The 24,789-nt window shown below is 36.5% G+C and overlaps 1 protein-coding gene across 1 annotated transcript in view; it reads left to right on the forward strand.

Moving 5' to 3' along the window:
* The window catches only part of LOC306759180 (contactin-associated protein-like 4), a gene marked incomplete at both ends in the record, with an annotated part of 93,635 nt that extends 72,005 nt beyond the window's left edge, over positions 1-21,630 (forward strand). The window contains 13 exons of the mRNA XM_079244724.1: positions 1,600-1,719; positions 1,836-2,036; positions 2,843-3,005; positions 3,662-3,789; positions 4,338-4,508; positions 8,455-8,673; positions 12,723-12,962; positions 15,363-15,587; positions 16,774-16,907; positions 17,401-17,488; positions 20,362-20,574; positions 20,907-20,978; positions 21,434-21,630. Of these exons, the coding sequence (XP_079100850.1) occupies positions 1,600-1,719; positions 1,836-2,036; positions 2,843-3,005; positions 3,662-3,789; positions 4,338-4,508; positions 8,455-8,673; positions 12,723-12,962; positions 15,363-15,587; positions 16,774-16,907; positions 17,401-17,488; positions 20,362-20,574; positions 20,907-20,978; positions 21,434-21,630 (2,171 nt within the window). The remainder of the gene's footprint in view (positions 1-1,599; positions 1,720-1,835; positions 2,037-2,842; positions 3,006-3,661; positions 3,790-4,337; positions 4,509-8,454; positions 8,674-12,722; positions 12,963-15,362; positions 15,588-16,773; positions 16,908-17,400; positions 17,489-20,361; positions 20,575-20,906; positions 20,979-21,433) is intronic.
* Between the last annotated feature and the right edge of the window lie 3,159 nt (positions 21,631-24,789).

Here is a 24,789-nt window from a genome sequence, read left to right on the forward strand (position 1 = left end):
TCAGCTCTCAGCTGGATTAAGCCAGTTCACAAGAAAAGATCTGGGGAAAAGTCAAAAAGAAACAAGACGGTTTACAATGAGGAGAATTTCTTCTGCTGCTAATCGGTGGAGCTTTGCAACTCTCATTTCTGGGTGACAGTTTTCTACTGAACAAAATTCACATAACAAAAGTCATTGCTTTCTAATTTTACATGTCATTCTTATATCTTTACCCCTTTGATTTTGGGATTTAATGTTACATTTTTTTTAAAAGAAATCTTGCTGAGTAAGGAATTTTGTTGCAATTTATTTCAATGCAGGTCAGGTTAGTAATATGTTCTTCAACACTTCCCCAATCAAGCCATGTCCAGTATGCGTTTAAGTGCTTTTCAGTTTTAAGTTGAAACAGAAATACCATTGAATTATAAGAAAAAAACTTGATCACTTTGAAACATGGATCATCATGAACACTTATAGTATATAGAATTTTGTCTGTATGTATAAATGTCTGTCAGAAGAAATATGGAGTGGCGGTGGAATAACTGAGGGAGCATAACTTCTGTTAAGTGCTTTTTGCAATTTCTTTTTCTGTCCAATTATTTTTTATTTATCGTGATGGTAACACTGGTACAACTTGGCTTCAACATTACAACAAACCCGCCATAAGTCAGTTTATTTAGTTGCTACTCAGCCAATATTGTAAATAGCTACTACGTAGTTGTTCAGCAGGGGTTGAAATAAAACAGACAAATTTGTGAAGGGCTTGTGATGTCAGGACCAGCAGCTTGTTTCATTCACGCTTCTTTCATTCTTGAGCATCACTTGTACCGATTCACCCTCAAATTGTGTGTCAAATTAACTTTGAAGTAGTACCAATGCCATCTGAATTTGAGTCTTTTGTAATGTAATTATTTACGAGGTTTACATTTTTTTTGTGTTGTCTTACTTTCTTCCTTAAATCTCCCATGCAAATCTCACAATCCCACGTGCACATCTTCACATTACAACAAATAATAACTACAATACACATATAAGACACATATAATGCACATAAATATAACTGTAAATATCAGCTTGCACAACTAACGTGTGCTTTTGGTGATAGGTAAACTTGGACTTTAAATATTTCCTATGAGCAAAATTACGTAGATACATCCATCTTATTACATTTAAGGCACAAGTCCGCTGCTTACAGATGCCATCTATACTATCACTCTTTGGATAACCTTTCTTGCCAGCAAACCTCTATATGACAGGTGGAGAGGGTAAATTCCTGGAACCAGAGGTTGAGGATTTTCAGTGTTGCAAGATTTCATTTTGCAAGAACTACAGTGAAAAAAGTAATTAAATCATTTCTGACATGACAGCTATTTATTAGTCATGCTTAGAATTTGGATAATGAAACTTTAGACATAAAGGGTTTAGTGTCCCTTCCACTTTGGAAAATGCTTTGTGAGAACCATGATGGGTTTGATATCTTGGGGTACAGATGAAGTACAGTGGTTTCCAGCTTTGATTCTAGGACTTAAAAGATACATATAAAGTATTTTGTTAGATTGTTGACATTGATTCATGAATATTTAATGCCCTGCTTGTTATTATGTTTGTTTTTATCTGTAGCAATCTATGAACAATCATGCGAGATGTACAAACACAAAGGCAACATATCTGGACTCTATCACATAGATGTGGATGGCAGTGGACCTATCAAACCTCAGCTTGTTTATTGTAACATGACAGGTAAATGACATTTTATTTCACACAGATTCTTGACATTTGTGAGTCTGGATGATTGTTTGGAACTTCCACTACAGCACAACATACTTACCTGTCTATTCTCCTCGCTTCACTACTAGAGGACAAAACGTGGATTGTAATACAACACAATAACACAGAGCTGACCAGAGTTCAGTCTTCTCCTGAGAGAAGTCCACACTTTGCTCACTTTGACTACTCTGCCCAAGAGGAGCAACTAGCAACCATCATCAGTCAGTCAGAGTATTGTGAGCAGGAGCTCTTCTACCACTGCAGAAGGTCTCGTCTCTTCAACATCCCCGGTAAGATTTATACTATTTTAAGATACCAGAAAGAACTATTTTTGAGGAAATTGAGAGATGTCCGAGTAGTTACATTGAGTTGTGTTTGTGAGTGAGGTAATGCAGATAAAATGGCTACAGGCACCTTCCTCACAAATCAAGCTTGTCTGCATCTGTGAGATCTGTATTTGGAACCAGAGCAAAGCGGCACGAATTCATGAATTGCTGATAGTCATTAAGGGGTTAATTAAAACGCAATATCCTCCACTTTCTGTTAAAACTTTTTTTTTTTAAATTTTTCTTTGCTAACATTTCAATTTTCAATCAGCTGCATCATTTGAACACAACACAAACAAATGACAAATGTATGTGAGAAATGTTTTTACCTTTAAACCAGCTTGACGCACCAAAAAGCCCACTTATTGGGATTCATGTGGTGGAGAGAAGTCTTGAGGGTGCAGCTGCTTATTATCTGTCCAGTTTTATCAGTGGAACAACAGAAGTATCTGTTCAAAGCTGGGCAGGCACACAAATCCCAGAATCTCAAAGAGGAATGTATTGACACAAAAGGAGAAAAATGCAGTAGCAGACATGGGTAAATTGTTTATCACATTTATAGAAGTGTGATGATATTCATCTACAAATATTATTGGAATAAACACTTATTATTGGAACTTTGTTTTACAAGCATGTTTCAGTCTCTGTCGTCATGGGACTCATTTTCCTAATGTTGAAATGATTTGGAATTCATCTTTGTGTCATAGTGTAACTTATGCCTGGTTGATAGAAAATCCATAATGTTTTGTTTGGTTCTGGGTATATTTAAGATGGGTCTCCGTTCAGCTGGTGGGTTGGAGCTCCAGATCCGAGTCAGGTCCAGACATACAGAGGTGGAGCTCTACCTGGAAGCCGGCAGTGTGCATGCGGTCTGCAGGACAACTGTCTCGATTTAACTTATTACTGCAACTGTGATGCTGACTACGATCAATGGTACTTTACACTTTATGTATGTATCAGTTGTGAAACTACTTAAATAAGTTACGTAGACAAACTGGGTATCATAGAATGTTACAAGGTCTTGTTTGCAGCTTTAAAAATGTTCTGTTGCTAAGACACAATTTTTTTTATCCCAAATCCTGCTTCTGTCTTTGTGCATAAAAGCATATTTTATTTTATTCCTAAGTAGAAATCTATCATTCCAACTCTGTTTTTAAGATTTTTTCTTTGTCTCAAATGTCTTCGTATTTAGCTGGACCATATGCAACAACATTTTTAGATTTATTTTTATTAAATTAGTGTCAACAGAACAAGGTGCTGGAAAATAATCGAACCAAGTGTGTATGAAGAAATCCTTATAGCTGCATTTGTTCAGAAAACAGCACCAAATGATCTTTAACAAATTTTGCCAGCTGTGAAAACATCAGCCGTTAAACGTCAGAGAACAAATTGACAGTTTTGACACAGTTGAGACACAGTTGGTCTTCTTAATACATTTTTTACCTTTTTCATCCATTGTTAGTTTAGTAGACTTCTAACTTCTCATTTTCTCTTATCTTCCTCACTGCCTCTTTTTTGTTCTCATCACTCTCTTCCCTTCCCCTTTTCTTCTTTCCCTCCTCCTCTTCCTTATTCACCTTGTAACTCAGGACTGATGACTCAGGCTTGTTGACTCATAAGAACAGCCTCCCAGTAAGATCTCTGGTGCTGGGGGATATCCAGCGGCTGGGGTCCGAGGCAGCCTACAGAGTGGGACCCCTCCATTGTCATGGTGACAGTAAGCCAATTTCAAGTGGTTGCTGCTCAGTCCAACAATGATAATTGACATTGAGGATGTTGTAATCGGATATAAGTGTAATAAGTTATATACGTAATTTTATACAGCCATAAAATGAATGAAAGTAATCCTTGTATTCCATCTTCTTCCTGCTATTGTTTTAATGGAAAATTAGACAGCAGCTAATTGTACTGGATAATTAGCAGACCCACATAAAAATAGGACTGCTAAGTAATTAATCTATAAATGACTATGATGTATATTTACTTTTAAATTGCTCATTATGCTAGTCTCATGTCAAATGAGTAGATAAATTATCTTATGGTATTTATTTTACATAAATTAGATAGCATTGCTAGAATTGTCTTTGTTTTCAATTAATTAGCTGAACAGTTGGTTCATTTGTTTACTACATGGTTTTCATTATACAGCTATTAAAATGAATTGCCTTTAATGAAAGTTCCCCTACAGCGATTTATTCTGTTTCTGCGGAGGATGAAAAAATAAGTTTAGATTATATAAGTCTCAGAAGTATTTCTGTCTTGCAGAGAACTTCTGGAATGCTGCATTTTTTGACAAGGAGACATCCTATCTTCACTTCCCCACCTTTCACGGAGAGCTGAATGCAGACATTTCTTTCTTGTTTAAAACAACATTCTCATCAGGAGTCTTCCTTGAAAATCTGGGCATCAAGGACTTCATACGGATTGAACTCAGCTGTAAGTAAAACACAAAAGCAAGAGATCAAACCGGATTTTAACAGACTGTGTCAGGCAGGAATCTGGTCATGACACAGTTACTACAGTTGTAATGAACTACATTCATATAACAAAATCTACTGTTATGTGCTGCACTTATTTTGACATAGACTTCACAATTATAAACCAGAAACAAATGGAAAGGATGGAGATGGCCATGGCAGGGAGAACTGAAAGAAAAATCTGAACAAAAATACATCAAATAAATTCATTCATCTATTCATTTATTCATTCATTCGTTATCCTAACCGCTTAATCTGATGAAGGGGTCGCGGGGAAGCTGGAGCCTATCCCAGCAGTCTTTGGGTGAAAAAACAGGGTACAGTCTGGACATCGCAGGGCCACACAGAGACAAACAACCACTCATGTTCACACTCAGTCCTATGGGCAATTTTAGAGTAACCAATTTAACCTAACATGCATGTCTTTGGACGGTTAGGATTCTCTATCTTGTTTTTGTGTGTTTGTTGCTGGTATCTGTTAAACATCTTTTAACTATCTGCCTCAAGTAGTTCTTTCAATTCTTGATAAAAGTGCCTCTCTGTGGAGCTGCATTTCTCTAAAGAATAAGATGTTATGAGTGTTCATAGAAAATTAATTAATTAAATCTAATAAACACGAGTGTTGGAACATTACTTTAAAAGAAAAAAATAATTAATTATAGTTACTGGTTACAGCAAGAAGGTCGCTGGTTTGAGCTTTGCCAGCGGCTTCCCTCTGCCTATGCATAATGTTTATGTTCTGTGATTCCAGTTAAAAAATTGCGCCTTTGTTTTCTCCAGAGTCCCCATTGCAGTATGAGTCTCTTGGTTATTTATGTGTTTCACTGCACAAACTGAATTTAAGTCTGCCGTGACATTTTACTCTTCATCAGGCAATCATCACCTTCAGTGTGCTGAATCATGATACTGCCATTACTATCATTGCAGGAACAGTGTTGTAATGTTGGAAAGAGTAATTAATTAGATTACCCATTACTGAAACAAGCATTGCATTTATTAAAGCTGTTTATTTTAATGCTATCAATTCCATCACTGATTACTAAAGTTTAGTATCAAAGCCTGCTCTCTAATGATGACCAGCAGAGCCACATAATCTAAATGAGCGGTTCCTAACCTTGGGTCCATAACCCCCACTCAAGGAACTCCCCCAAGTAGCACAAAGGTCCCTCAGTTTTGGCCATTCAAAGCCATCGTGATTAAAATAAGAAGACTTTGTCAACAAAGAGACAAGATGAAGTGTGTCTGCTCAAGTTTTTCTTTTAATCACCTGGACATTTTGTTCATTTTCAAATTTTCATAAATCCATTTATGAGACTACTACTTGTGCATCTTTGCAAGCCGTATAGAAATGAGTTAATGAACTGTGTCTGAGGAACACAAAAGAGCCAATGATTTGTGCCTATTTTAAAAAAATGAATGAACAAGTGATTTGATATTTTGCTCATTTAACTTGAGCTTCATTGTAAGACAAGACTACAGAACACATATAGCGAAAATCTTGTAGATGAAAGCATCAAAACAAGTGTGCTTTCAGTATGGGGTGGGACAGAGAGACCACAGCTTTTTATGATTTGCATCAGGGGGGTGTCAAGGCAAATGGGTTGGGAACCACTGATTGAAATTATCATGCAGGTGCGTGAGGGTCATTTATAATTTCCAATATTGATAATTAGGATTAAAAAAATAGTACATGGTCTATCAGTCAGACTTCAGACTAAAGTAATTGATATCTCTCAGGACCAGTGAGGACAGAATAGTGTGTCCCATCTTCTTTTTCTTCATGTTTTAAAAACAGCTTTACATTGAGCATGCACACACACACACATTACAATACACACAAACAAATACGTGAGTCTATACCTGCAGTCTTGCTTTCCTGTCCTGGGCTTGTCTCTAAATGATCACAGATCAGTGTCCAATTGTCTGTCTATGCTGCCAACAGATGGGCAGCTGGGAGGAAGTTAGTGTGCCCCTCAGCCGACAAATGATGATGGAGGAACACAACCAACTAATGGGTCCATTGAAAAGTGGCACAATCTGGAGTTACAATGGAGAGAAGAAGAGGAGAAGGGGGGAGTGAAACTGAGAGATGGAGGAAAAAAATTTACATTAATGCTACTCAAAAAAGGAAAATCGTGCATTTAAATAATTACAATAACAGTGCAAACTTAAAAAAAGAAAATGTTGACAGTGAAATTTCTTTTGTTACGTTTGAATGTGATTCTCAGTCATCTGAATCCACCCACACAGGGAAATGAGCAATGATGGGAAAGTCTTTCTGTCAATACATTATATCCATACATTTACAGTTCATGGTTATAGTAAACCAAGTTGGAACATTCAGATCTCATAAAATAATATAGTATTTTTCTTTTTCCCATTTGGACAACTTGAATCCAGTTTAGGCTGCGCAGGTTTCTTTCACCCATTCCAGACAATATGTAAAGAAAAAAAATAAATAAAACCCAAACATCTGATTCTTCTGACCCTTTATAGTGCTTCTTAAAATAATTCTTAAATATTAACGAAACATTCTTCCAGAGATACTACTAATTTACAGTTGCTTCGGTCCCATATTTCTTGCAAGCATCATTGCAGGGAGGGGCTTTAAACGCTATTCTGATGCACAACCAATACGGGGAAAACACTTACATTTTCGCTCTGTTGTCCAGTGGAACAGTCTTGAGCTATCCCCCTGAGAGGATTTACTGAGGGGTGCATTTGTTTCTTTTATCAAGCCATTTAACACCGACTTGTGATTCAGGAATGAAAAAGACGCTCATGGAAAGAACCAGTCATATCTAGTGAAATATAATAAAACACCTCATGAAAGAAATTATTTTAAAAAGTATAATTTTGGCTGTTTTACTGACAGTTTGTAGCAAAAAAACACATAATCTCTATCTACATCTGTAAAAAAATAACTTAATTTGGCAGACAACAAATAGTATTTTAATATCAATGAGGTGGTTTCCATTTGAGAAAATGTGCAAGTGGAGAACCAAGAACAAACACGATTGTAAACTGATGTCTCAAAAAAAATCCAGCAAAAATGTGACAGGACCTATGAGTTGCACTCAGACTAATAGTTAAGCCATCTACTGTTCAAGTGGTTACCATGGTAAAGTGGCTCTCAAACAGACATTGAAGAGAAATAGGGGGAAAATCCAGAGGTATACCACATTACTCAGTATCTAGATTTAAAATCTGAGGCAAGGATCTTTTGGATCTCTTCTCTAGATCCCAGATTGCAAGAGTGTTGTTACATGAAGCAGTGACAGTCTCAAAAGAGAGATTTTTCCTTCAATAAGTTTGAAGGATTATGTATTATTAAATAAATTACCTAACATTTTAAATAAATTACAAGAAGGCTTGTCTGTGGGTTGTGACAAGAAATAAAGTCATATCATTCTGCTTTTCAAACTAATCTTGTGAATTTCCATTAATGTTTGCATTTATTTAAATAAAATGTCTTTATCCATTTTTCAGTTACTTATTAATATATAAAGAATGTAGCTGCTATTTTACATTTTTTTTTAAGCATGGCAACATCATACTTGGAACTCACCTTGCTCATGTCTCACACTTAATTAAAATACCAGCTACTGGTCAGACTGGATCTTGTTTTTAAAACAGTTACAAAATTTAATTTTGACACTCAGAATAAATTAATGAATAAATCAGACTTTTTATTTCAGCTTTTTAGAAATGACAGTGGCACGATGGCTTGTTGAATGTCTGTTTCCATTAGTTCAAACATGCACATATAGAAGTGCAGCTGGGTATTTTCAGCTTTTCAGTATGTGTTTGCATTCTCAAGGGATGAAGAATTATGTTTCTCTAACTATATTTGTGAATATAGTTTTTGTGTGTTTTTGTTAATATACAACCTTGTTTTTTGTCAGCTTCGACAGAGGTCATCTTTTCTTTTGATGTGGGGAACGGACCTCTGGATGTACGGGTTGAGACGAGCCTGCCACTGAATGACAACCGGTGGCACAGCGTGAGAGCTGAACGCAACGTTAAGGAGGCGTCACTGCGTGTTGATAATTTCCCAGTTACCACAAAGGAAGCTCCTGCTGATGGACACATTCATTTACAGCTAAACAGCCAATTATTCATAGGTGAGAGGAAGAAGTTTAATTATTTCCTTAGGCCTCTTAAATTTTTGACCACATGAACACAACTGAAATGAAAACATGTTGATGATGAATATGCAGTGTTACACTTTAAATAAAGTAGAGTAACAGTTTGCTTTATGAAGAAAAATAATTATGGTGATGAGGAATAACCCAATTAGCACTTTAGTGTTCATTGCTTTGTTTTGTTTTTTTCACCTGTTCTGTCCAGTACAAACTGTCACCATGTTTGGTTTCATGAAACATGAATCATGATGCCATGAAACACTAAACTGAGCAAACATATAGCATCTAAAGCTAAAACACCAGAAGGCCACAACAAGAATGAAATGTTCAATTTCAGACTCAACATACTTTTCTTTTCTTTTTTTGTTAATGTGATTTCTGGACGCTGTTTTGCATTTGTCATCAGGTAGCACTTTGGGATGCAACATAACACAGCAATATACATCCTTCCTCTAGCCCACTAAAGTCCCAGTAGGGCAGGTAGTGAAATTCAAGAAGTGGTCACAAGCTGATACATACTTTTTTTTTTTTTAATAACAACAATCCTCAGAGCTTTTAATGACCCTGCTGGTCTGAGGTGCTTAGAAAATAAGCAAAGTGGGACATAGTCCTGATGACACTGCCTTCACTGACTTAGACCGAGCGCTTTGCTGTGGTGAGAATAGACTGAGTCCTTGCAGTCTTGACACTGAACAAAATTCCTTTGAAAAGGTAATCTGAAAGGACGTTTTGATCCGTTGGATCATGCAGTTTTCTGCATTGCTAGACCTGTGCAGAAACAGAGCCATTTTGACTTAAATGTTTTACATAACTTACCGTAATCCACACAGACACAGAAGTAGTGGTATTCCATGTTTAACCAGACAGTGGTTAACATTTTACCTCTGATCAAGTGTTTGCTCTGATGTCTGACTGGTTTCAAAACATTTGTCATTTCAAAGATAAAACTGGTATATCTGTCACTCAAAGTTACTGTGTACAGTCATTTCTTGGGGAAAAATTTTTATATTTTTAACTCTTTGCAACCACATAAGTGACAAACATTTTTTGCTGTGTTGCATATTAAGAAAGAGGTGGACATACATTGAATAAGATGAAAGAAAGAAGAATGGAGGATTTTCATGAGTCAGGAAAGTCTCTTTGAAGTCATTTTCAACAGCTAAAGAGTCCAAGATCATTAGTTCAAATAATTCAATTGATATACAAAGAAATACATCAACAGATCAACTAATAAAACACCAAGGTGAAGGCATTCAATGAACTGAAAACTACTGGAGCAACTGCGCTTTGGGCTTTTGAGTTTTACATCTTTATTCATTTTGAAGCTGCCATCCAAAAGAGAGGTGCCTGCTTCATAACCAACATATTTGAGTCCAACTAAGTTTTACTGGGGACTTTTGAGGTCAGATAAGACAAACAAATGTGTCTGGAAGTCAGAGATTATGTGTGAAGAGGTAAAGATGAATCATGCTTTGGGGCTGTTCTGCTGCTTGTGAATGGTGATGAGTGGAATGAAGGAAGATTAGAGGATTTCACAAAATTCTTCAATACAACCTTAAACATTTAGCTAGGGAGTTAAAACCTGAATACAGTTAAGTCCTCCAACTGGACCTTGACACAAGTCAAAGGTTCCATGCAATGGATAAAGTAGACTATAACATCAAGCTTTTATGTGCCTTTCCCACAGTCCCAACCTCAGTCTTACAGATAAGACTGAGGAGAACTGTGCTTAAAAGTGGAGTCGTCATATATCCACCTTCAAATCCAAAGGACCTGTATTTCAGAAAATTTCTGCGAGTACTTGACCATTTTCCCATTTTTCTCCTGCTCTAAAAATGAACATTTTTGTGGTCATTTTAGGGGATTTTCATGATCCTCTCATACTAACTTTACATTGTTATCTTTTCCTTCCAAATTCTTTTTCTTAAACTAAGATTGATTTATCTCCCACACATGTGGCTTAGCTGCATTTGAGGACATGAGAACTAATCTTGCGTTATGAGGCTTTCTCTGTCTGCAGTTATTAAGGGCCTTGGTTCATTTGTAAACAGCCATGATGAAGAGTTTACTGCCTGAATGTGTAAAACTGAAATCCTCCCCGAATGGTTTTAAAATATGATCAGAAGTTGTTCTGATCATATTTTCCTGACTAGTGTTTACAGACTATAAAAGGGGGGATTTAAAAGATAATATGATTGAAAGAATTTTTAAGAAAATTGCTTTGTGAGAGGGTGTTTGCACATTTGACAATGACTTAATCCACAACATTACTCTTTTGGATTACCTGCTCTGTCACTGTAGAATTATTGTTCATCCATTGAATGAGAAACCAGCTTTCCAACATTATATAGAGGGAAGAATCACCAAACCAGGTTAAAAACAAACAAACAAATAATATATTTCTATTGTAATAAAGTGCTTTGCTCATTTATATAAAATTTCTTACAGGGGATAAGTTAATAAAAAAGATGTTGCAAAGTTTGACTTAAAAAGCCACAACATTGCTTTCAGTTTAATTGATACAAATTCATACTGGTTGGATGAGATTTAGTGGCATGGAATATATTTTAGTTGTAAACACAGTAAAAGATGGAGTCATTTTAGCCATCTATGATAACAGGTTGTTCTATTCTTTGACCACATGTGTCAGAACAGGTATTTATATTCATGTATGTCATTTAATCAATTATGAATAGAATATTGTCGCTATAATTTGTTATTCTCAATGTACCCATGAAATGCATCACCAAGACCAGGGAAAGTCATGATAAACTTCAGATTTGAGTTTAATTTATTCAAATTAATTTAATAATATTTAGCTGGCTCAAGAGGGGCAATTTAAGGAAGGAAAGTAAAGGAACTTATATGACCAAGAAATTGTTTGTTGTGCAATAATTTTAAGTTAATAAGTAAGTAAATAAGTTGTTGTGCTTATTTACTTACTTAACACTTTACTGTGGTGATATTTTGATTACTAACCAACACAATTTTGAGTACTTAAAGGTAATATTAGAAAAAGTGTATGTGTTGTGTGTGTGTTTTATTTATTTATTTTTTTGTCATTTATTTGCCTTGTTGCTCATATCAAGATCTTTTGCTTTGCTGGTGTAGCATGTCATGGGTCAGCGGTTGCACCTCGGGAGGTTGTTGTTGGTCTCTCTTTCCAAATTGCTCTGTGATTTAATCCCCTTTTTACAGTTTCAATCCATGTGGTTGTAGACGCCCCAAACATTTAGCTTTTCCTGTCTGATTATTCAGCAAATAGTTTCAAAGTCAAGCTTTAAATTTTAATGAAGTTTTCATTCTATTACTTAAACCTTTTTTAATTCTTTGCTGAGTAATTTCGACAATGCTCAATTAAATTTCCCAACATGAATGAGGACGTGATTACACTGGCTATTTTCTGCAAATCTAATGAAATAAGAACCAAGAGACAAGCAGAGGTTTGTACTTTTTAGGGATGACAGGCTGCTCTGATTGAAAATTTGAAGTTTTTCCAAACTCAAACCCTATGCCAACTGCAATCTGTAAAAACAGTGATCCATGGACAAAACCAATCAAGTTTTGTGCTCAGCTGCGTTGGTAGAGTGTTGATTGTTAGGTGAAAACTGGAAATATTCTTCTTTACAGTTTGGGAAAGACTATCAGACAACAGACAACTTAGGAGCCAAGCAGTTGACCTGTGGGCAATCTTAGCTGTGCTAAGTAGTGTCCGGTTAATCTATCCTGCAGAGTAAACATGACCATGGTGCCCTGCAGTAGTAATGTGCAGTTGTCACTCACTATTTCTTCTAAAGGAAAACTTTACAGAATCAAAGTCATGCAAAGATAAAACAAAAAATATTTTATAGGAAGTTTGGGTAAAATATTGTATTCACACTTTTGTCAAAAGTACCCTATTATCATCTGTCCACTCTTGTCCCTCTCCAGGGATTTATTTGGTGTAAGCCAAATCAGGCAACACCTTTGACATACTAAAAGAAAGGAAATATTTATTGTGTATTATTTATTTATTTTTTTGTTGACAGGAGGAACTGCATCAAGACAAAAAGGCTTTTTGGGCTGTATCCGCTCGCTGCAGTTGAATGGTGTTACCCTAGACCTGGAGGAGAGGGCAAAGATCACCCCGGGAGTCCAACCTGGATGTCCAGGCCACTGTAACAGTTATGGGACGCTCTGCCAGAACCATGGGCAATGTGTGGAGAAAGCTAAAGGTTTCTCCTGTGACTGCAGCCAATCTGCCTACACTGGAATATTCTGCCATAAAGGTACAAAACACAGCACAGTGAAGACTTTCTGCCAGTTAATACTCAGCTACAAAGCCAAACTGCATTATCCATGTTTTCCATTTCCTAAAAAAAATCTCAATCTGAATAATTTAGGGGGAAAAAAAAGTAACTAAAAGTTTCTAAACTTTCAGCCAAAAACATTATTTCAAATGTTTAGTTTTATACTTATGAATTTCCATCACCTGCTGCCACTCAAAATAAGCGATAGATCATAAACCGTAGCAATAAGGGTGCATTCACATCAGGATCATCCACTAGACTCGGTCCGATTGGGGACTCGGCTCAGTTGTAGGGAGGTGTATCCATGACTGAGATTGCATTCACGCTGCACTTTGATCAAACAAGCCAGATCAAAAGAGGGGACAAGATGCACATGAAGAAGGAAACTCCTTTTCCTCCACTTGCAAGCTAAACATGGAGACGAAACTATTGCTGTTTTGGGTTTTTTATTTTGTCTTATGCATGTATACTGCATAAATACATTGCAACAATGGGCACTATGTCCATTTGAACTGGACAGAGTCCGCTTCTTTGATCCGAATCAGAATTTGTTTGGCAGATTCGCCTTTCCTCAAACAAAGCAGACTTTCTGAACAAACAAACCAGGATTTGAATCAAAATGGCTGATATGACTGTGCCCTAAATATTATGGGGAAAACATGATCTAATATTATCTTGGCAATTGAAAATAAATGTATGTTAAGAAGTTTGATTGTCTTATTGAGGATTATTTTTTTTAAAGTTACTTTGAAAATTTACTTCTCATATCGATGTTTTCCAGCTTGGAAGGAGCAGGTTTGTGTGGAAGTCTAAGGCTGGAATTTGTATACTGCTGTAGATTGTTATCAGTGCAATTAAGATCAAAAGGCAAATTGCAAAAACTGGATAATTTCTCAATAATTTAATACAATAAATGGAACCAAAATCTAATTACAGTAATATTTTTTAAGTATAAAGTGATGAAAGGGTGAACAAGCTAATGCTTCTGTGCTTTATTGAATTTATTCCTCAGATGTTTATATCTTCCTGGGTTTTTTCATCACGTTATTACGTCAGCTTGTTTTTGGCATATAATGTGATGTTATTTCTCTCGTATCCGTTTCATTTAACAGTTTATTTTAACAGCAGCCTGCTTTACTGCATTTTATTCCAATTTATTCAGACTCCACAGCCTGTAAATTCCATCCAGAGACTTTCCACATAAAGATTTGCTTGTCAGGTTGGTATCACAAGCAGTGGTATAAATTAAATTTTCGAAGGAAGAATACAAACATCACTCCCACTGCAACATCATAATCTATTTGAATGTTCCAGCATATATGAATGCACAGACTGATTTCCTGTCTAAATTAAACTGTAGCTTGTTTAGCTGAAAGGATATGCTAATGTAATTTCCCTGTTTGTTATTTACAAAGCTCTTGCTCACACATCAAAACACACATTTTGTAGGTTACACTGTTAATGTTGCAATGTTGGCATTTAAAATTCCTCGCAGTTTGCATATTTACATGTAATGTTTCTCTTTTAACTTTTTTTTACTTGTTCTATACAACATCATGATGGTAGAATCGTGGTCTGGGTATCATATTGTGTTGCAAAAATTTACTCTGCCAGGAGGAACCTTTTGGTTATGGGGTTCATCTTGACTCTTAAAGTATTATGTTTCTGCTATTTGACAAACATTGTGAAAGAAGTCAGTAGGTAGAAGTAAGGTACTTTTCTCACAAACATTTCACCAGTGAAGTTCACCAGTAGAGTTTCTTCTCAGATGAAGCAGTTGCCAGATATTAGTCCTAGATCCAGCCTACTGTCTCCATGGCTCAGATTCTTGAGACGTGTTTTGAGAGGATTTACATGAAGTCATTCCCCTCAGTCAAATATAGGAATTGTCTGTAAGGACTGATGTAGCCAGTTGTGACTATTTGTATGAGATGCATCCAGAACAGGTATCAGCATTGCACCAGACTCAAACAGAGAAGTGTTATGTTGTATTGGACATCAATGTAAACACTATGATTGCCAAAGATTAAAAATAAAATGACACAACCAACCCAACAAAACAAAATTGTGTATAGTTTATATTAAAGCACTGCAAAATCAGTGGGTTTCAGATCAGATGGAATAAATGAAAACTTAAAGCAGGATTTTCTTCTTAAAGTTTGCCCAACAGCAGTTCATTCATGCCTTTTCAGGGCTGTAGTCAGTAAGCTTCCTCACCAAGGTCCAAGATCTGAATACCAATATTCTCTGTTAGTAGTGCAGCTTGCTAAGGGGAAGGAGTGTTGATAATTAAATGATGCAAACTAATGTGAACCTTACTGCCACCTGCAGAAACCCTGTCACCTCCTCTGACAACATGTTTGACCTTTTATTCCTCAGAGGTTTCGGCTAGCTTTGAATCAACAACATCTATCACCTACATCCTTAAGGATCCACATGAGCTGAGCAGAAACACCAGCACCCTGCCTTCAACCATCTCCCCAGATGTCTCCCTGAGAGGAGAAAACATCTCCCTGAGCTTCAGGACAATTAAAAGTCCTGCTTTGCTGCTCTACATCAGTTCTTTCTACGGAGAATACCTGATCCTGCTAATCAATAAACATGGTAAAAACTAAACAAATTTTCCTTTAGTATTATCAAATCCTCTAACCAGTATTTTGTTTCTGCAGGCCTTAAATATTTTTCATGCATCCAATCTAACAGTATCAGCTTCAAAGAGCTTTTGGCACTTTGTGACTAGTTAATTATTTCATTCAAATTTTACAGTCTCACATCACTGGGTGGAGTTGTAAGACTTTATATAATGCAAGGAACTGTGGCTTAAAGATTACTGTTACTAAGTATAGTGTTTAGATTTTATAATGAATGAAGGAATGAATAAATGAATGGACCAGAAAAACAGACATTTGAAAAGCTTTGCAACTCATAATCATGAATCTGCTCTTTTGGTCTATTGACAGGCTTCTGTCAGAGCTCCAAAAATGTTCATCATTTACCAATCATTACTATGTGATATTTCAAAATTATTACACTGTAATATTCTGCTTCCCGATATCTACTAGTGGGCAGAAGACAAGAATGCGTAAAACAGAATTTTGAGAAAAGTTTAGCATAAAGTAATGTAAAATGTCTCAGAAACTGTATATGTCAAATATGTCTAAAACAGGTGTCACCAACTCCAGTCCTTGAGGGCGACCATCCTGCAGGTTTTAGTTTTTCCCTTGTACAACACATTTGATCCAAGTGAAAAGGTTCTCCAAGAAATTGTCATCTTCTGCACCTGCCTGTTAATGAGCCATTGGTTTGGGTCAGGTGTGTTATACCTGGAAAACAATAAAACCTGCAGGTTGGTAGCCCTTCAGGACCAGAGTTGGTGACCCTTGGTCTACAATGTTAATTTCCACTTGAATTCATTCCACTTATTCACAACTTGACAGCAACATGATGCTTTTCCATGTTTAGTCTGGACTGTTGTCTCACCTAGCAAACATCAGTCCCTGGATCTAAAATATGGCAGATGTGATTTGTAAACTAGGAATAATAAAATGAGCAAATGCTACAAATACAAAAGAGATTTTCAATATGTTTGGTGCTTGAGCCTAACTAGCACAAGTTTACAGAACTGTTGTTTAACTTGCTTAAAGTATGAGAATGTCAAGAAGGTAATTTAAAAAAAAAATAAATAAAAATAAAAACATTGTAATTTCATCTTCCCATTCAGTGAATGAAAACTTTTGCCTGACCTTTTGACTCCATACTTGAATTACTTTCTTGTTTTTGGCTTCGAAAGATAAGCTGGAACTGAGGTACAAGTTGCACAGCAGTAAAGGTGTTGAAGTGTTGACCAGCACCCATATGGACTTGGCTGATGGCCATCTTCACACAGTAACCATCCAACGAAATACAGACACTGTGTCTGTGCAGGTTAGAACACCTAACACACTTTAACACAGGTCAGGGCTGCTTTTATATGTGAACATGGATTTGACAGTGCTTGTTGAATGGGTTTAAAGTTATGTCAGTAACATCCCAATAATGCCTTACAGCTTTTAAAATAATCTATATAAAAAAAATATCCATTCTGCTGAAACAATTGCTCAGTAAAGCCTACAGGAAAACTGACAAGAATTTGTTGTAAACTACAGCTATGGCTTATATTGTGGCCCTGAGGTCTTAATCTTAAACCAAAATGTTATAATGGTTCTGCAAATCTGAAGAATGCCTCCACTTAGAATTTTTCATCTTATGGTATTTTAAGTTTAGGAGTTTTCTACTACCCAACGTACCTCTGAAAGTTCTAATAGAAATTATTTCACTACTTCTACTAAGAATTCTGTCCTTGACTGCTTGCCATTGTATTTTTATTTTTTGTTTGTTTATTTTATTTATTTATTTTTTTTTATAAATAATCCTTTAGATTGACCAAAAGGTTGCAGAGGACTTCAACTTGACATCCGATGTGGAATTCCACAGCCTCAAATCACTCATTTTGGGCAGAGTCCAAGGTAAGTGAGGTTCTCTGAGCATATTCCAGCACTTTTAGACAGGCTTGTTTAATTAACACGACTGATGGGTTTGACCTTATTCTGTTCATCATTCTGGGAAGACCTCAAAGCTGCACTGTGGGTAACTTTTAAAAATAAACCCACATCCATATTCAAATAGTTGTGGAGGAAAAAAGTATTTTTCTGTAGTTTCCTGTAGATCCAAAGTGAGAACAAAATAGTGGAAATTATAAAGAAAGGAGACAATCCTCTAAAATGTCGTTATCTATTGTCAGGTGCATATATTTATTACTTAGTTGCCTACATATTTTTGTAAATGCTATTTTTTGTTCATTTTGTTTTTTTTTTTAATAATGAATAAATTGAGAAAATAAAGTTGTCGCGTGCGTCTAATGTCTGATGAGTCGACTGAAATATATACACTATTCACAAAAAGTTAGGGATATTCAGCTTTTGGGTGAAATTTCACAACAAGCCTAAAATGCATTCAAACCTGTACAGGTGAACTTAATGTGATCTTCTCTAAGCTTTTAAATGCACATGTCCAACTGTTAAATGTTTCAATAAATTTTGCACAAGTTGCTGTTGTCTAACAAGGAGCTTAACGGCAAAAATCACGGCAGATGTGTGATCCTTGAGTTGACCAATAAATGTCCTGGTTCAATTAGAGCTGGTGTTTAAACAGTTGTCCTCATCATGCTGTTCACATTTTGACATCATGAGACCAAGACGACACCTAACAATGGAACAACAGTCCCTTGCCACTGCGATGCTTCAAACAGGACGTTCTCAGACAGAAGTGGCCACTGAGCTTGGAGTGTCACAGAGTGTCGTCAGCAGGTTGCAACAGAGATATGGAGAGACTGGAAGAGTCACAGAAAGGCCTAGAAGTGGACGTCCTTTGGCCACATCCCGTGCTGATGACCGCTACATTGTGAACACTGCCCTGAGAAACCGGATGATGAATGCCACTCAACTCCAGGCACGTTTAAGAGAGGTGAGAGGCACCCAAGTGTCACGTCAGACCATTCGAAACCGTTTCCATCAGCGTGGTCTGCGTGCTAGACGACCTGCACGGGTACCTGACCACACCACCAGGCACAGGCATCATCGTCTTGCATGGGCCAGGGAGCATTTACGCTGGACGAGGAACCAGTGGGCCTCAGCGCTGTTCTCTGATGAAAGTCGATTCACACTGAGCAGAAATGATGGCCGGCAACGATGTTGGAGACGTCAGGGAGAGCGCTATGCATCAGCCACTGTTGTCACCTGGCGAACTTTTGGTGGTGGCGGTGTTACAGTGTGGGCAGGGGTGTCCACTTGGTACAGAACTGCCCTACACTTTGTGAATGGTACAGTGACAAGCCCATACTACCTGAATAACATCATTAATCCAGTGATTGTGCCCCTACATGAACAGCACAGGCCTAATTTCATCTTCATGGACGACAATGCTCCTGCTCATCGAGGCCGCATCATCAGGGAACGGCTGTTGGAGACTGGTGTAACTCAAATGGAATGGCCTGCACTCTCTCCAGACCTGAATCCCATTGAAAACCTGTGGGATCAGCTGAGCCGTCGTGTAGAGGCTCGAAACCCTGCACCCCAGAACCTCAATGACCTGAGGGCTGCCCTTCAAGAAGAGTGGGATGCCATGCCTCAGCAGGCAATAAGTTGCCTTGTTAACAGCATGAGACGTCGTTGTCAAGCTGTAATTGATGCTCAAGGGCACATGACGAGATATTGAGACGTTCAAATTTTTTGTTGTGGTGTAACTACCATTGTTGTTACCTTTTGTGTTGAATGAATTTTTTGAGATGAGGAAATCAGTAGTGCATCCTTCTACTTAAATGTCTTACTTTTATGATATTATATCACTGTAGCATGAACATATTGCATTTTCCATAAATTTCACCTGAAAGCCAAATATCCCTAACTTTTTGTGAGTAGTGTATGTATGTGTGTATATGTGTATACGTATATGTATGTATGTATGTGTGTGTGTGTGTGTGTGTGTGTGTATTTAACTTGGTGCTTTTCCAGTTTTTAGGTGTATCTCCCTGCATTATCCCTCTTTTTTTATTATTGTTTATTATGTTTTCGTTGCCAAATCAATCATGTTAGCATGTAACCCAGCCGCCATTCCTGCTGAGCCACAGAACTCACACAGTCACACCAGCATTAGAGAGGCAGTACAATAATTGATGTCACCTTCCATGTGCCCTGACATCCATCAACCTATGTAACAGATATGTTCATCACTGTTCATATTTAGCTGCATGCCCAATCATGAATCCCTCATTTTATCTTTTCATCTAAATATGATCTGCCTATTCCAGAGGTGTTATTTTTGTTAGAAGTTTATTCTTAAAATAAATGTATTTGAAAGGAATGATAGATTTTCAGAAACAAACCACAGTATATTCATATTGCACAAATAGTCCACTATGACAGCTGTTATTTAGGTACATGCATCATGACATATATAATCAAAGGCAGGTCATTTCCTGCAGCTCACACTCAAGTTAAAAGTTAAAGCCTGATCAAGTATGCAGCCTATAAAGTGGCCTCTTCAGCCAAGCCGAACTGCAGTGGCATATTTATATGTTGGATGTTTCTTTCCATGGCAATAATTTAAATGATAATCAGTAATATGTTGTGTAATCAAACTGATCTGCAGAAATAATTATGCTTCATTGAAACAGTTCTACAGTTCCTTCAGATTTAATTCAAGACCTGCTGTCACAAGTAGTTAGATTTTCTCTCTGGGAGGTGGACGTATGCAAACATAAAATGTGTCATTTTAAGTAACCATTGCGAATATATTGTTTTTAATTTGTGCTTTGCTTTTTTTTTTTTTTTGCTGTGCTCAGAGTCTGATGGATTGGATGCAGAGCTGACGTGGCTGACCTCACTTGGGCTCACTGGCTGCCTGTCAGGTGTTCGATTTAACACCATCTGTCCTCTGAAAGCGGCTCTGCTCAATGCTGACAGCCATGTTATTGTCACTGGTCCACTTGTACAATCAAGTTGTGCTACCTCTTTAGTTGATCCCTATGCAGCAGAAACCACTCACTCCATATCAGGTACAACACAAGGAACACACTTAGCCCTTACATTTTATCCTTTCCTAGTTTTTGTCGAATGTTCTTTCCTTTTTATTTTGTTCTTAAATTTAAAATGGTGATTGACGTTATAGCCACATTTAAGATTACTCAGATAACTGTTGGGAAGTCTTGTAAATGTGTGAAGAGGATTTTATCAAACTCACTAAAGGTTTTCAGTCTTTTCATTCTGTCTCTCAAATCTTCTACTTCATTTCTCTTCACATCCCTCTTTGTCATGCAACTGTAGTTTTTAGTCTTCTCTCCCTCTCATTCACACTCTTTACTCTTTTCCCCTTTTTTACCCTCCACAGAGCAACCTGATTTGATGGATCCAGGTCAGCCTTTAGTCAATGCCATCAGGAAGGACTCAGCTCTAATTGGAGGTAAATCTACAGCATCCAATTTTGTATTGTTATATTCAAAGCTTTTCCAGGATCAAAAAAGCTTTTTTTCAGCTAAACTAAACTAACTGTTCAGCAATCAACCTAAACTGAACAATCAACACATTTTAGCTTTTAGAATCATGCAATGTGAAGAAAGATTATATAAAACCTTATAGTTACTTTCATAAACCAAAACAAAGTCTACAGTGTAGTCAGGGGTGTGAAAACACACAAGCAGAGAGGACTCAGCAGTTCAGCAATGTACGCATCCAATGCACATGCCACACATATAAAATCTGCCAAGCAGAGTGCTGGCATTGTTGTTTATACCTTTATTCTTTGTCCATCATCATTAATCATTATTGAGGTGTTGCAATTCTTTGTGATTACTCATTGAGATGACAGAGAACCAGGCAACCAAACACAAAAAAGTAATTCTAGTTTTTGGATTGCAGGTGTGATCGCTGTGGTGATTTTTGTCACCGTGTGTATATTGGCATTTGTAGCCAGATTCATCTGCAGCAGGAAAGAGACATATCGTAATCAAGAAGTAAAAGCAACAGAGCCTGAAGACACTCATGAGTTCCCTTTCAGCAGCCAAGCAAATTCCCCACGGGTTCCCAGGGAAAGCCAAAAGGAATTTTTCATTTAGCAGGAGCACCTGGCTTGACACAATGGGATGAACTTGCCAATCAGTGCCCGAGGTTATGCTTTTTTTTTCTTTCTTTTCCAACAACATTTTGGACTTTGCCCGATGTGTTGTACACCAGCAACCTTCAGTGGAAATTTCCAATTCTGTCATTTTAAGGTGTAAATATTTAAAAATGTACAGTAAGTTGTGATTTGTGTGCTTATGACAATATGTCTCTGCCATTATTGAATGTTACAAATAAGTTATTAGGGGGATAAATGAGGAACAGATGTAATAATAAAAAAAATCAACTGTTCCAATTAAGTCTTTTTAGCCTGATTTCCCAGAAGCACTTTTCAGTGATAAAAAAAATGAACCTTTGTAACCTTTAAAATTTGAAGTGTCAGCCATAAATATACAGAAAGATGGACTTCACTGACTGTGAGATCGTAAGGTTTACATGGAAGAGCTGAGATGATGGATGGTCTCGGACTCAGCTACAATCTTGTTGTCTATACGAGACTGTATATATTATTACTTGATTAAAATCATTTGAAAACTTAACACGCTTTGTGTTGCTTCTTGTCTGTACTGAGTATTGAGATAGAAGAAAATAAAGTTTACAATAAGACTTATATAAAAATAACACTAAAACACAATTATTCCATAGCTTGCTCACTATATATATATATATATATATATATATATATATATATATATATATATATATATATATATATATATATATATATATATATATATAGTAAAATCAAAGAAATATTGAAAGTTACACATTATTGGACAACTTTTCAAAATAATACCTCTTTTCAATTAAAATAATATAAAATAAATAAATAAATAAATGCAGCCTGGGTTTGAAAATGTTCATTTGTTGAAACTACAAGACTTCTGGAACAATATCATTGGGGGAAGATAAGACCAAGAGTAAATACATATCTGTCCCAATAACCTCAGTTATTATGTATGGAGTTGGAAAGGTGATCATTTAAGTTTGTTTTGCAGCCACAAAACCTTTCCAACACGCGGTCTATTAATGGGTTATGGATTTTCTTTGCATGTCAGGCCATCTGTCCAACAGCTGAAGTTTAAGCAATATTGGATCACCCAATACAGCATATGTATCATAAGCTCACCATAAGCATGTCAGGACCAGAGTTTGTGTTAATTTCCTTTTATATCCCACTTTCTAACAGTTTAATTTCCTCTTCACATAACTGTATTTGCTCTCATCTCCACCATCTAACTTTCCATTCACTGTGAAAGCTTGGAATTATGAAGTCAGATGATGTGAAAGGCACAAGTTCAAATGTACAAGAAGGATGGATGGTGAAATGAAAGTAACCAAACTAGCAGTAACACAATTGGATATGTCCTTTAGTAACACTATTACCAATCAAACCCTGGATACACCACATAGTTTTACATAATACAGTGTTATAGTTTTAAATTCTAGTCGTGACTTTCTGGTCAGTAATAATTCAGTTTCAGTTAAGTTTATTCAAAATTATTCAGACATCCTAATTATGGAAAAACATTGTTGGTGGTTGTTATAGGAGTGAGGCAAACTGGATGTGAAACAGTTTTTCTAGGTGAGGAATAGTGGTTGGAAACAAGCAGATGAAAAGTAATTAGTCCCTGCTCACTAGCACAGGTGTTTTATGTCAGTTTGATTAAACTCAGGCCCATGCAGGCTGTGGTTGGCTCCAGTCAGTGGTTTATTCTGGCTAGGAAGTGAAGACACCTGTGTTTATTGTGTAAAGCTTTAAAAATGAACTAACTTTTCAGCAGCAGCTTTTGTCCATTTTCAGTCTGCAGTGTCAACGAAATACAGATCTGTAGAATCTCACTCCATTTTTAGAAACATTAACTTGCATCTGCTTACTCGAGGACTGCCACATTAAACACCATCTGACACATAAATTATTTCGAAGTTTTCTCATTTTTCAGATGTATGGTGGATAAATCCTTGGCGTTTTTCAGTGAAGTAAATTGTCAATGAGTGGTTTTGGAAACGAACCTACAGATGAATATGAAACTACTGCTTCAATTACACAAGAGACGGAGCAGGATGTGGTGCGATGACATGATATGCTAAATTTATTGGAAAAACACCATAATACCAGAACTTTTTCTTCTTTTCTTTTTAAATGCAAAGGATTATGAGGATGAAATGGACAAATCCATCTTGTGCAGGATCAAATTTTGCAGTGAGTGATTGCTTTTAATTTGAGTTTCCAAAAACATTAGACTGATCTTTATACCTCTTAACTTCAGTCTTAAGTTTACCTATTATATCTAGTGTTGTATTGAGCAGAACAAGAGCAAAAACTTCAGTACTATTTTTGCATCAGTTCACATAATTTATGCCAACATAAGAACTATATAAAGTATTAAATGTTGCAAAATATAATGGCTCAATCTGGATCAACGGCTTCTAACAAGTTTTTGTTTCGTTTCACCCCAAATTCATGTCAAACAAATGTGTAGCACTTTGACCTTTTTTGCTTGTTATCTGCATGAAGTTAATTGTGTTAAACTGAGGGAAACAGGATGACATTTAATTATTTTGCAATGAAACCTTGGGAACTTCAAGACATATTGATGTCCACTTTAAAATAAACATATGGTTTTGTAAAAACTATCAAGTGTTAAAACATTTTCTTTATGTCCAAAAGGTAAAATCCTATTCTTGGGGTCTTTAATCTCATTGTATTATCATGCTCAGTTTAATATAGGTTTTCAGGTTTTTGTTTTTTTGTTTTTTTTTGTTTGTTTTTTTTCCATTATCAAGATTGCCCACATATAAGAAGGCATGGCCAAATCTGCTGGATTTTTTTTGTCCAGAGAAAATGAATGAGCCTATGTGTGGAACAGTCTGTATTGTCAAATATCTTATTACAAATGACATGCTGACTTATTGGATTTGTCATTGTGAACATGTTGGTGGCTTCATGAAAATTTCTCTGAGAACTTTTGTTCATTTCATGCCTTTAAAACCTGCTAGTCCAAACTATTTCCAGTAGTATTAAGGCTTTTCAGTCCATTTTAACAGGCTAATACAGACTCTGCTCAAGCTTGGACATTGTATGATTATTTATGTGTTAAGATGAAAGACATAGACACTCTTTTTTCTTTCCTCCACCCTATTTTTTCACTGCT

Source organism: Telmatherina bonti, assembly GCF_933228915.1.
Source record: "Telmatherina bonti genome assembly, chromosome: 8".
Taxonomy (NCBI): Eukaryota; Metazoa; Chordata; class Actinopteri; order Atheriniformes; family Telmatherinidae; genus Telmatherina; species Telmatherina bonti.